Source organism: Drosophila teissieri, chromosome 3L (genome assembly GCF_016746235.2).
Source record: "Drosophila teissieri strain GT53w chromosome 3L, Prin_Dtei_1.1, whole genome shotgun sequence".
Lineage (NCBI taxonomy): Eukaryota > Metazoa > Arthropoda > Insecta > Diptera > Drosophilidae > Drosophila > Drosophila teissieri.
Window position 1 is genome coordinate 2,155,854 of NC_053031.1, and position 13,500 is coordinate 2,169,353.

Here is a 13,500-nt window from a genome sequence, read left to right on the forward strand (position 1 = left end):
AAATAGGCTCTCAATGCATCAAGTCACCGAAAATTTTTGAAAAATACTTTTTTGCGCATTCTGCGTCGTTTTCGATTTGTTAAACATTTTGTTTTTGCTTTGTGAGGGTCGTCACAAAACTGAATATTCTCGACAACAACAATAAATTTAGCACACTTTGTTGATTTCATCTTCAGACGAATGAACGCAAAAAACTAGCGCCAAGCATTTTTGAATGTCAAAAATGTTCTGGGCAAATTATGGCTGATTAATTTACGTTTCTTTTCACTTTTTTTTTGAAGTGCCAAATTTATTGTCTTCCTCCTTGTTTTCTGACTAACTTAATTTACATAGATATGTTTTTATTCGCACATTATTCGAGCGGATGAGATGTGGAAAATGAAAACGCGCGCGCCGCTTTCCCAACAGCCGAACAACCGAACGCCGCGAACTTCGAACAAGACTGACCAAAGATCCGCAGACTGAAGACCGGAGACCGAAGACTGAGCAGATTCTACGGATGGCAGCAGATCAGAAAGAGAAGAGCGTGCGGCCCATGAAACTTAACCGATTCGCTCAATTCAATCATGCAGGTTCGGGGTTCTCTTGTTTTGATCTCTTCGACACTCGTTAAGCTCAGTTTTGAAAAGCCGGCTTGTATTTTGAAAATGAGAGGGTGTGAAAGAGAGGGCTAGAGTCGCTAGAGAGAGAGGGAAGAAGCGGGGCTTCAGGGGAGACGACATAAATAAACAAGTGCTCTTGGCATTCGCGGCGTCGTTAATTCATGATTTCAATTTTTAATGCCCTGCGCCCGGCTTTTCAGCAATTACAATACCGAGAACAGGTATAGGGATATGCAACGAGGTAGTACCCTGTAATTCGGGTAGCTTTAAGCAATGAATACCCCTTTTATTATGTTCTTTTCATGATAATAATAGTTTTACAGAACCCGTTACCTCTAAATATTGGTCTGCTAAACAAATAATGTATTCATTTTTTTAAGAAAACAATCTGAACAACTACAGATGTTCGGTTCACCTAATGCGTGAATGATTTCTCTCTTGGGGTAAGCACTTTACTTGCCGGTCTGATACACCCCATACAAGACAGGGTATCTGAAGCCACAACATATTCAAGTGCAGCTTTGGTACTTTAATAACATGGTGAAGAGCGGAGATCAAAATAACAACACCAGAACAGCGGAGGAAACCAGACGATATCGTGTCTTAATGCAAGTCAAACTGACCGCCCGCATTTAAATCCCCTCACCTCCCCTGATACCCAATACCTCAATTTACGAAGTATTTTTCACCCAAAATGCGTGCCTTGTAGCTCGACTTTGGTCCCGGATTCCGTGCAATGTGCAACGTGCAATATCCGACGCTTCTTGCGTGCAACTGCAGTTGCGGCAATCAATGCGCTGCAGATGTGTGTTATTATGTTTCGCTATCAACGATTCGAACTTATCAAATTATGCTCTCAGCGCCAGCACGTCAGAAAATCTGGTCGACTGGCATCAACGGGAACTCATAGATATTTGGTTCGCCTTTCTGGATGATCAGCTCGTTAAGTATAAATTCTTTTCACTCACCACACTCGGAACGATTTATTTATATGTTTTTAATTGAGATTAATGAGCCACTTGACGAAGCTCACAAAAGCAACCAACCCTCTTAACCCCATTTCCCCGCACCACCCACTGACAGTTCACATTTCACATAATTGAAATCACTTGAGGACCACTTGTTTAATGTTTGGGAAGAGGGCCACCCACAGAGGAAAATTCAAAAAATTATTTAGGGTGGAAAAGTCGAAAAGAGCACTCAAGGGTTAAGTGCAGATGATGGCAATGACTTTTCCCGCATCCAGCCTAAAGTTATGCAATGTTTTCAGGAATTCTTGTTACTTACTTGTGTGGTTAGCTTAAAATTGAAAACTAAATAATAAATATCTGAAAAGTTAGGAGGTATTGAACAAAATTTAAGTGATTAGCTTTATTTTTGGGGTAAAACACTTTCGATAATAATTGCACTATGTTTTGTGACTGTGTGGGAGAAATAGTTATAAATAAATATTAAACATATGATTAATGGCGAAAATTTCGACTGGCTGTAACTGAATTTAGATTTTTACTATAAATATTTAAAATATATTTCCTAATCATTTTGGAATTCTCTAATTTCGCAAGCCTTAGACTTAATTTGAACTAACTAAATAAATATTTCTACTACTAGTTTTCAAGCAGAGAAAATATAAGCAAGAAACAAATCATAGTAAAATAAATGCTTAAGCATTTTAGTATGTTTTAAGCTAAAGTTCAACAGAACTAATCAATTTTGGTAGAAAACAGTGAACAATCATGCAAAGTAAAATGTCAAACAAAACAAAACAGGCAAAAACTTTTAGCTCATGGGCTAAAATTGGTTTTGGGAAAACAGCAAAAATAATATGCCAACTAATTAATGGCAAGAATGTCGAGGATCGGCAGAGAAGCAAATGGCGCTGGTTAATTGGGCGGGAAATCGTTTTGTGTTCATCTTTCAGCTGGGGCAGGTGGTCCAGATCTCTCAGAGAAATCCCTTGATCGTCTGTTTCGTTATGTTCTCGTAGTATTTGCTGCGTCGCCAGGAAGGCGGCGGTTTCGATTCGTTGGGGTTAGTGGAAGCTGGAGCGGTGTTATCTGCGGATGGGTAGCTCACCTCCGGCGTGTGGGCATTGGACATCCTGGGCGTTAGCTCCGTGGTAATGCCCGTGGCCAGACTGAATCCTTCCACCTCGCTATCCGATTCGATGGCCTGTGGCAATGGCAGTGGCAGCATCAGGTGCTGCTGCTCCTCGTCCGGAGTGGGCGTTACACTCTGACTATGCAGCTCTGCCACGCCCACCACACTGTCCTGGTCCTCACTCTTCATCCGCTGCTGATGGGCGGAGAAGTAGCTCATATCGGAGCTATCGAAGGACATATTGACTGGCGAGGGTGGTAGTTCGGGTATTTCGAATGTGCTCAAAGTAGAGTCGTCCGCCTCATCGAAGGAGTTCTTGGCCGAACCTATGTAGGAGCTAGTGCGTCCCGAGGCGGTTTGGAACGATGAGGAGTGCGAATTCGGCGTAAAGTTGCCCTCGGAGGCGGTGGCGAAGGATTCGTCCTCGGTGGAGCGGGAGTGCCAATCCTAAAGCGACGAGATTATGTGGTTTTGTACGGAAAATGAACTAAATTTATATTTATCTATTCATGAGACACGTTTTTAAACTTACCTCAATGCTGCCCAGTTTTTTGATGCCATGACCTCCAGTGCCGTTGCTAATTCCATTGCCAGCGACGCCTTCCTGCTGCTGGACATCCCGGATGACTGCGTCCAGGGACTCGGCCACCTCGGCAATGGCTCCCAGCTTGTGGGAAATGGCGGCACAGGCCAGTTCGTTGCTACCCGTGGGCACCACTTCCACAGTGGCTGGCGGGGATTCCCCGGGAATCTCGCTTCCAGCACTGCTGGTCCTGCCACTGTCATGGAGTGGACTGGGTGCAGTGCAATCCAGGGGCAGTTCATCAGCCACGACACTGAAATCACCAGAGAGACGGGGATTATCGGGAGCTCCGGAATCCACTGAGGCAGTGCGTGAGTGTGATGGCGTTTCATTATCGGTATAGTCGCTGTGCGGATATGTTTCACTATCGTTGCGGATGAGGGCCTTGATCTTGTCCAGACTCTTCAGCGCCGGTCCTGAATCTACCTCATCCTCGTCCTCCTCGTCCTCTTCGGTTTCCTCCAAGATAATATCCCTTTCTATTGAGGCCTTGGCTATTTTGGTCTTGACACTTGAAGTGCTGGCTGTCTCATCATCATCATCGTCATCCTCGTAGTCCTCATCTTCACCTTGGGTATCTTCGCTGCTCAGCTCGGGTAGTTTACTGGCCTCATTTATGGCCTCCAAAAGTTGACTTAGATCGCTTGAGGATTCACTTAGGATCTCATTGGGACTCTGTGCCAAATCCTCCTCTTCGCTGGCCAGAGGAGCAGAGCTATTAGCCTGATTATGGGCTTCGTTTGGGGATTTATCTTCACCTTCCTCCACTGAAACCTCGACCTCATTGGGCGGTTCATCCACCACAATGCTGGGCACTTCCGGCCGGGGGGCAATCTGCTCCTGCTCCTGCTCCACTTCCTCGTCGCCCTTTGATTTGGCAAACAAATTACGAAATCTGGCAAACATTTTGAGCTTTTTCGAGTACGCTGCCTAGTTGGCGCCTCTTTTTTTTTTTGGCGTGGAACAATTAGTTTGACGTAAGGGACCAACAACACGCGTTTGGCTAGTGGCCAGTTGAAGTGAGCTACGTCTCTCTGATAATTGTAGATTCAATTGTTCACTTTGCCGGGATAAGCATGCAGAGAAATCGAGAGTGGCACCATGAAGACACTTCTATAATTAACACCTTCCTATCACAATGCTCCCCACTTTGACCCACTTGTCACGCCTGTTCTCCAGGAAATTCACTCTTTATCTGATATGTGCTCTATGCATATATTCTTTGACAAACTGACAGTTTTCTTGGGACTTCCCGCTCCGTACCGAAAAGAACAGAATCGAAGGAGGACCGAACGACGACCGCACTGGACCACGCACTGAAATAGACTGCTTGGATTTGGACGCCGACTCTTGGGCGGAATGAGCTGCTATATAGAATAGTTCTTTTATTTTATTTCAATATTTTTCGTGCTTTTTTCGAATTTTGGGTGGTGGAACTTTTTGAGTGCGTCGCGGCAGCTTGACATTTGTTTCATTCAGTCAAAAATTATTTTTGGCTGTCTAGTTTGTGGTTACTTGGGAAGTATTGTACGGTTTAATGGGTTTTGAATTGTTTTTATATGACTATAATTCTTACCACAACGATAGAGTTATGTTTGATGTAATATAAACACTTGGTAAGCGTTGTACACGTGTTGATAATTTTTTAGGGAATCGGTAATCAGGAAGGTTATATATTTTGTCTTATATGACATCTTTCTCTTAATAACAAACTTCCTTTCTCAATTATTTATTCTATTAAAACCCTAATTTAAGACTTTTTTGGGATATGATTACCGTATATTCGAAATATTTTTATAGCGTATTCCAAAGTTGCGTTTGTACTTTGTTTTCCAAATACAATTTATCATTCCTTTTAGTTTTATTTCTAGCAACTTGTTAGTTCTTTGCTCTGTGCGTTGTTGTTTTTCCTTAGCTAATTTGCCGCGAACTCGTGGGATCTGAGTGAAAATCTTCCTCGTGTTTTATTTGATATGCAGAGCGTTTTGCTGTTTTTGTTTCTCAGTTTTATGCGTTGAGCATAATGAAGTAGCCGCCGATATATGGCTGAAGTCCATGCACTCACGCAACTGCAAAACCATTATAGATTGTTATTCACTTTAACTCACCTCTTTCCTGTTAATGCATCCAGAACGAAGGGCTCTTTGAGACGCTTCTTCAGCAGTCTTCCCAGTCTGACCATTCTGCCCACTTCGACGAGCAGCTGCTCCCTGGCCACCAAGTGCCTCTGTAGTCGCGGAGGCACTTCGGCCAAAGGAGACAGCTCCGATTCCAATTCCGCCTCGGCATCGCTGCTTATTCCACTGCTACTGCGGTTGTGCTGCTGTCTCTGCTGCTGCTGCAGTTGCGCGGACAGTTCCTGGGTCAAAAGGGGTCGAAGTTCCCTCAGCTGGCGATAGTAGGCCTCCACACTGCGGTGGAAAACGGCGGAGACGCGCAGTCTGGTCATTTGCTCCTGGGCCACAGACTGCAGACTGTGCCACGTGTGCTGCAGTTCGTCACTAATGAAACTCTGACTGGGATGGCTTTGTGACCTGGATCCTGATGCTTCCAGTTTGCAGCAGAGGCGCAGCGTTTGGGCAGCCTCCAGCAATTGGCAACCATAGTGGTAGATGCTCTAAAGTTAAAAACATAATTAATACATGTGTATCTACAAACTTCGAATTATAGTAGATACGCATAGTGATCCAGAAGAAAAACTAGATATTCAAGCTTGTGGCAACCCAATGAGACCTTGATTTTCTGCGAGGAAATTCGACTAGCTTTTAGTATGTTTTCGGTCATTTTGCCGTTGGCCAAGCTGGCACTCCCTTTCTCTGTCTTGCACTCTGGAGGATTCCCCCCATCTGGTTCGCCCAAAAAAAAGAAGTCGCCCGAAAAATCGGGGGGAAACTCACCCGTCCGGTTTCCTCGAACCCCTGCAGCTCGTCCTTCTGCAGCTGAATCTCGTGGATGTTGCAGCCGACATGGGAGTGGCACCGCAGCAAGACGGCATACAACTCCTGCAGCCAGTCCCGCGCCCTCCGCGCGTCCTCCTCGTAGGCATGGATGTGGGTCACCTGCTCCAAGGTGAGCCGCTGCAGCGCCAGCCGATGTCCGCACACCTGACGACGCCGCCGGCTCTCGTCGATCTGCCGGCGCAGCTGGGCGATCTCGGCACTGTAGTCCAGCTGGAGGTCACGGCCCAGAGCGTCTTTCACCGGCATGGCCAGCATGTCGCTCAGCTTTTCACCTTCACGCACAAGTTCGCGTTCGACGTGGCCTGTGGATGTTGGAAGCATGTTTAGAGATCGGTTGGAGGTTCGATACAGCTCGCTTAGAGATTTGTTGTTCATTGTTCGAGTTGGGTCAGACCTATATTTGTATATAACCATTCGAATTTTTTAAATTTTTATTTCATATTTTTATGATTCATTTTATTTAAGCGAATTTATGTTCCTAAGGAACGGTTGGAGGCTGGAGAGTCTTGGTTCGATGGTTTGAGCCCAAGTTGCTGCAAATGATTTGGATATTGGAAGCTTGGAATGAATGCTGGTCTATTCCCCTTCTATTCATTGGAATTTGAAAGCGTGACACTTGTTGAAAGTATTTGGAATTTTCTCGCAATATTTTTTTTGTCATATACATGGTAATTATCCGAACGATTTTAGCATATTTTTGTCAAGGTTCGCTGGCTATATTTCGAAAGTATTTGTCAAGGTTTCAAACATTTTTTTCTACCAATATATCAAATTACATTAGTATGTTAATATTTTAAAACTCACCCAGCATTTCCTGGTTGTTAGTGAGCTGCGTGAGTAGCTGGTCAGCCTCGGTCCAGTCAAGCGATCGACTGTCCACCTCCACCACATGGTCACCGGTGGCCAGCAAATCCTCAAATTGATCAAGGAGGCGATGGAACCTGAGGGCGGTCATCAGTACATTTCTCCGTCGTTCCAATCGCTTTGCAAAGGAGCGACACACGAACTGCATGAAGTCTCGCTGCGAGAGAAGATCCTGGCACCGGTCCATATCCTTCGAAGATGCCTGCCTCTCAGCGGCAAGCTTTTCGATCTTATAGAGCAGCTCCGCATAGCAACCGTAGGTTTCCCGGCACTCCAGTTCCAGTTGATCGTGAGCAGAACGCAGTGCCTCACATCCCCTGAAATCACCGGCAACGCTCCTTTGGCGGCTGAGCAACAGCTCGGCCTCTTGCAGGATCCAGTTGGTGACGAAGGACACCCCCTCCTCCAAAGTACTGAGCTCGCGTGCCTCCCTCAGAGATCGCAGCAGTTCCAGCCAGGCAGTCCGGATGGCCGTCTGCTTCTTCTCGATCTCATTCAATCGCAACTCGATGCGGGCGCGCTCACAGACGAGATCTGGTGGCAGGAGGGGCTTCTGCGGGGAAGCTGCAGTGGCGGAGTGGGCGGGGATGGGCGGGGGACCCACTGGGGACTCCGAGGCAGGTGCGACCGCTTGTGGCGGCGGTGAATGCGTCTCGTAGACCTCGTTGAAGCGGGCCAAGATCGCGTTACCTGCACAACGCCGACAAGCAAAGAGAAAAGGGAAAGGGGTTGAGAAAATAGCAGACTGAAAAATAATCTCATCTTCCAAATCATTCTCTATTTTGACTGGCATTTTCCGAAGTATAATGGAAATATTACTTTTGATATTTTAGAACATCATCGTATTTTTTCGAGTGTATCTTATGGCTTTCATTGTGGAATCGGATCTAACGCTATTCACACATCCACAAAAGTGAAAACTCACGCCCGGAGTGGTTTTAAATCGCAGTCTGGCTCTGTGGACTGTGGCATGTGCCACCATTTCGTTGCGCATCACCGATTTTTGTGGCTTTAAGTGAAAGGTCACGATTGTCGTTGTTGCTGTGGCTGTCGTTTTGCCAAACCCACGCACTCAAACCAGAACTCGGTCGAATTTTGAAGTCGCTGTTCAAAAATTGAAGTGTGAACATTGTGAAACACGGGTTGCTCAGCGCACAATGATCCCCAACCGCAAATGATTCTCGAAAATAACTTAATGAAGCCAGAAAAGTATTTGATTCTTGTCTGTGGCTTTCACAAATTCTGAATTAATATGTGGAATTTATGAAGTCATTATTCCCTAAGTCTTAGAAATACTTACAATATGCGGAGTTTATTTCCATTTCCAATCAATCAAAATCTATCTTTTTAATTGCTTAAACAATTCTCAATTGACAAATCAAAGCCAAAACAATGCCTATTCAAGAACTGTATAAACTGTAGATTTTGGAATTATCTTATCAAAAGCAACATTTCTAGCTAAAAAACCTTCTATAGGCCTGAGTAGCTTAGCTCTCCAAAGGCAATTTCAATGTTATTCAGTGCCGTTAAAGTCAACCCACAACAAAATCTACAACAAGCGGCGCGAAAAACAAGTTTGCCAAACGTGGCTCATTTCTAATTGAAAACACACAAAATTCAATGATTTACTTGTCACATGTGTGTCTTTCGTCCCGTCTCTGTCTGTCTCACTTAACTCGTTTGCTTCGAGGGCAAACCGAATTATGTTAATTGCTCGGGGGGAGCAAACAAAAAATCGACAAGAGAACAGCTCAAAAAACAAAAGACTCAAGCGACGAACTCGACTCACCCAAGTCGATGGCGGACTCTATGTCGTTTTGGACTCCGGCATGCATCTGGGCGCACTTCTTCAGCTCCACATCCGCTTCCGCCGGCCGCAGAGACTTGTGCTCCCGCAGAAGAGCCAATAGTTTCTCCATCGAAGCCAATGTCTGCACATGCGACTTGGTGAACTCGTCGATGGACTGCGAAAATATAGCCATTAGGTGCCGTTTCGAACGGTGCAGAAATTGGGGCACTTACCTTGCGCTGCTGCAGCCACAGATCGTAGTTGAACTGCAAGGTGCCGCCCAGTTCCTCGGGCAGGTTCTGCGGCTCTATGAACTTGAACAGCCTCGCCTTCGACAGCACTAGGGGCTATTTCAAAAGAGCACCGTGAAAAATAATGAGTGTTATGTGGAAACTTTAATTGCTAGGCTGCAGTTTATTGTGGGGTTTATGTTTATGACATATTTTAAATCTTTATGACGTATAGAACACATACAACTGCAGACCACAAATTTCATTTAATCTAATTATAATTTCATTCTTGAGTTGAGCTGTTACTTCCGCTTATGTTATTAGCTTACCTCTCCCTTGACCTGGGACTTGGTGCACGGCTCCACATGCTTCTCCCAGAAGCCCTCCGCCCTGACTAGATACAGATCCACATTGATGTCGCCCCCGAAGAGGGCGTAGATCTGGCGCACCTGCTGCCGCGATATCCGCGAACTGCTCTCCTGGGCATTGACCACCACACTGACGCCATTCTGCAACACCGAAGCGCTGGAAGAGATTAATGTCGGGTTGGTTAATCGGTTTGGAACTGGAGGAGGAAAGCGTCGTTAAGTGCTTCATTAGCTTGCCAGTTAAAATTTGGCTTTAATCAACCACGCTTTTTCAGGGGAACTCTTGTGACCCATTGCCAGTTGATTGATCACAATCAAAATATCCATAATTCATGTGGGCTCTTCTGTGTATTTAAAAGTTTGGTTGATGGCTACCTCGTAAAATTAAACAATTTGCTTGTTGTGCCAATACGTAAACAATCTAAAATGGAGAAATAACAAAAGAAGGGCGTTGCTGCAAAGCCCATAGGCAGTTGTTTGATCTTCAAATAGGTTACGAGCGGTATATAATTTTCATAAATTATTTGAGAGTTTTTTTAATGGGAACATTTATTTCTACTACTATTTTTACAAATGTTTGCTTTTAAAGTGTGCTAATAAAATGAAAGTGTGTTTAAACTGACTGAAATATGTATCAAGTTACAATGAATCTAAGGACATTATTAGAAGTATTATTATTTAAAACAAATCTTATAGCTTCAAACAATTTAAATTATTTAGTCGTCTTTAAATCTCTGACACTTAGCATATAAATAGCCAGATTTTGTCAGGCGTTTTCCGCTTTTCGAGACCCGTTTCGAGACCCCGCCCAGAGAGCCGTGTCTAATGAAAAGTAATGCATTAAAGACGACAAAAAATGAACCTTCATCATCTGCGGGCTATTTGCATATTTCGGCCATATGCTAATGAGTCGTCGGCATTTCCACTGCCGGTTTCTAAAGTTTCTACGCCTAATGGCAAACGCCTAATGCCACTTAATTCCCGATTCTCACCTGAGAGACCGCTTCAGATAGTCCAGAGTCACCTGCAGATAGCGGCGATTCCACAGCTGCAGATCGTTGAACGCGTTGACAACGAAGATGATGCGCTTCTGGCGATCGAATCCGCCGGATAAGTAGGCACTCCGCGTCTGCAGGGCGTTCAGCACGTCCTCCTCCATCTATAGGGAGTTTAATGATGGGATCGCGATGATGATGCGGCTTTTCTAAATGCTAATTGAAGCGCTTGTCGCCGCACACATTTTGCTGCCAAGACAAGGCGGGATTAGGATTTTCTTTTTGTTTGCAGTTTGCTGTTTGGAAAAGCTTGAAAATTAATACAAGTCACAGTTATGCGAGTTGTTTTCCTTTCTGTGGCTGCTGCTGCTGCTGTTTTTCTTGCCGCTGCACAATGCTGCACATTTCCAAATGCCGCGAGACTTTGTTGGGGAACACGTTTGACAAGTTGCAGCCTGAAACTTCGGCTGCCTTTACTTTACTTTAGTCCAATACACCGAGAAAAATTCTCATACGCTTAAAACAATTGTTTGACTTTAATAGATGCGGGCCATTTACCCGAAACAATCTACGCTTACTTCATTTGTTGAATATGAATCTATAAATCGCATTATTATGAAACAGTGTTAAGGTCTACCCAGTTTTTACCAGTGCTTAGCTAGTCTCTCCACATGATTTTCACTGTTTTTATGTTAGCTTAGGAGATTTTTGTTGGCTTTTTGAGTTTGGGTCTCTATCTCTCTGGCCTAATGGAAAAATTCCATTTTTGCGCATGAGTATTTTGACACAAATTGGAGTTTTAGCTCTTTTCCATGCCGGCCAGCAGCAGTTTGAACTTAATTTGTCGGTTGATAAGGGGCGCTAGACCAACCGCTATGGTATGGTAACATATATAGTACTCGTACATAGAGGAGGAAAAGAGCCGAGTAATTCTTTCACTTGTGAGCAAGAAGTACGTGCCAGAAATCCTGTTTGCTGCCAGTCTATCTTACAGTTATGCGTAAGTGGTCGATGCCTCTTTTCCTGCCTCTCACTCTGCCCCAACTTGCTCGGTTTTTTCTTTACTCTTCCAGAGAGTATTCGAATATCTGCTTCATTCTTTTGTAATGTCTTGATATATACATTTTACCCAATTGATTTATATAAGACATACTTTACTATTATAGAAAGTTACATTTGCAGCAGAGAAGCTTAATACGTTAAGTTAGTTTAATTTTCTGCCTTATAAGTGTATTGAAATCTCGGTTCCCCAGTCCCAACTTCCTTTCCCGTTTTTGTGTTCTATGTTGGCAAACCAATTTGCACTACTTGGCTTCACTGCGAGTTTTGATAGCAGGAGCGAGCAACCTGTTTCTTTGGCCGCTTTTGGGAAGCTGTAATAATTGTCATAGCATAGCGGTTTGCCCCCCTCCTAAAGCCCCTTTTCAATGCACTTTACTACGCCCCTTCCGCATTGAATTTCAATTAATGGCAGAGGACAGGTAAAAACAACCTTGCAGCAGCAACTTTGGGATGGGAGCATACATATTGCTGGTTTCAAATGTCAGTACGAAAATTACTTGCAAATATGAGCGGAGTGGAGTTATGTATATATTTTTATATGCCACTGAGCTCAGCGAAAAACCCACGAAAAGGGTAGCTGAAAATTGAGAACCCCGTGGGGCTCGTAATGCCTCGAATCTTTGGAATCGGGCACACCTTTCGGCCTAAAAAAATCACTTCCAAAATAGACACAAACAACAAAAACCGTTTGAGCTGCTGTTTTGTTTTCTTTCAATTTCGTTAAACTTTCTTGAGAACTTTTTTTGGGTTTTGTTTTCCTCGGCAGGGCTTTTATTTTTTTGTTTTATGATATGGCGATAAGATCTATGCCAACGACGACGGGCTGTTAAATTAATTGAAAAGTTCAGCGGCAGCAACAACCAAAGTCATTAGCATTTCTCCACACAAAATTTGTTTTAACAGCTGACAAATGTGTTCGGCTGTTTCGAAATGAGTTTTCAGTTCATTTGGCGTGTTGTTCAATGCGGGGTAACTCGACTTGGTTTCGACATGCAGAGCGACTCTCCTTATCGATTGGGGTCTTACTTTTTTTGTGTTTCGAAACGAATTCAGTTCTTATCGCTATTTTCGACACCTGAATTAAACCGAAAAGAAAAGACCGATATCGTTCATCCGCCCCGTCCGCCCGCGTGGAATTCTCGCGCTCAACTGAAAGTTTCCCAATCTTAGTTTCGATCTTAGCCATGATCGGTGGCAACCGGGTTTTGGTTCGAGTTGCGGCTCGAAGTGCGTTCGAGTTGCAGTTGCTTGCATGTCAGCTGTTTTTTGTTGCATTTCAATTGATCGTGAACTGTAGTATTTCGTATTTTCATTTTTTACAGAGCTGGCTGATTACCCGCACGTTTTGCCCTTTTTAGTGGGGCGCCCTGCAAACCGGTTGGGGTTTCTTTTCTTCCGAGTGCAAAATTAAAACAAAACATGCGTTTTGTCTGCCAATGGAGATATCGGAGTTCTGTGGGAGCACACTTTAATTTTCTCTACTTCCACTTCTTTTCTGCTTTTATGGGTATGTTGAACCTGGCAAGAAAGTTTTTCATGTGGGAATCTATTTGAATGGATTTCCAATGAAAGAATTAATCAAAGTACGAGTATTTTAGTTACAAGTTGCTTAAGTTTATCCCCAATTAATTTTCTCCTCTCTGTTTATAATTATTTTTGGGGTTTTAGGGTAATATCCATTCGATTCCGTTGTATTCCCCACTCACGCACTCGATTTTGTTGTTTTATTCATGCAGCCCTTGACGTGGGAACTTTTAATTGTGTGTGCTGGGGGTTTTCAGACAATACCAGGAATTTTTGTCCACTTCAACAACATCTTCCGCTTGGCAAAGGAAGAGTCCTTGAAAATGCAAAGGCATATTTAGTATGCTTCTCTGACAGCGCAAATATCAAAGATTTATTTCTCTTTGCGGGGTAAATGAAAAAAAGGAGCAATCCAGAAGCGTT

General features: G+C 44.0%; 2 protein-coding genes across 5 annotated transcripts in view; both read right to left on the reverse strand.

Moving 5' to 3' along the window:
* Positions 1-446, reverse strand: part of LOC122618340 (muscle M-line assembly protein unc-89) — a 34,521-nt gene extending 34,075 nt beyond the window's left edge. Inside the window, exon 1 of one of the 2 annotated variants that reach the window (XM_043794722.1) lies at positions 352-446. The gene's annotated coding sequence lies outside the window, so the exon portion shown is untranslated. Of the gene's footprint in view, positions 1-320 lie in introns of both variants that reach the window. The other variant, XM_043794721.1, reaches the window with a different exon arrangement.
* A 1,566-nt stretch (positions 447-2,012) lies between these two features.
* On the reverse strand, positions 2,013-12,702 carry LOC122616157 (SEC14 domain and spectrin repeat-containing protein 1). 3 transcript variants are annotated; one of them, XM_043791496.1, is made up of 10 exons: positions 12,580-12,702; positions 10,489-10,740; positions 9,458-9,653; positions 9,132-9,245; positions 8,899-9,073; positions 7,050-7,799; positions 6,183-6,547; positions 5,394-5,902; positions 3,235-4,180; positions 2,013-3,149 (listed from the first exon to the last, which is right to left on the reverse strand). In XM_043791496.1, exons 2-10 carry the CDS (start codon positions 10,653-10,655, stop codon positions 2,547-2,549), a joined length of 3,825 nt encoding a protein of 1,274 aa, XP_043647431.1. In that variant the 5' UTR covers positions 10,656-10,740; positions 12,580-12,702; the 3' UTR covers positions 2,013-2,546. The 3 variants fall into 3 exon arrangements, with proteins under 3 accessions (XP_043647431.1, XP_043647429.1, XP_043647430.1); XM_043791494.1 differs by having other exon boundaries at positions 2,016-3,149; positions 3,235-3,538; XM_043791495.1 differs by having other exon boundaries at positions 2,016-3,149; positions 3,235-3,538; positions 10,489-10,787; positions 12,580-12,684.
* Between the last annotated feature and the right edge of the window lie 798 nt (positions 12,703-13,500).

Bases quoted from the DNA above. Each gene is read 5' to 3' on its own strand.
- LOC122616157 (XM_043791496.1), bottom strand. From the start codon at position 10,655: ATGGAGGAGGACGTGCTGAACGCCCTGCAGACGCGGAGTGCCTACTTA. The intron at 9,246-9,457 runs GTAAGCTAATAA...CTTTTGAAATAG, and splicing joins AGTCCCAGGTCAAGGGAGAG to CCCCTAGTGCTGTCGAAGGC. The intron at 7,800-8,898 runs GTGAGTCGAGTT...GGCGTTGTGCAG, and splicing joins AGAGTCCGCCATCGACTTGG to GTAACGCGATCTTGGCCCGC.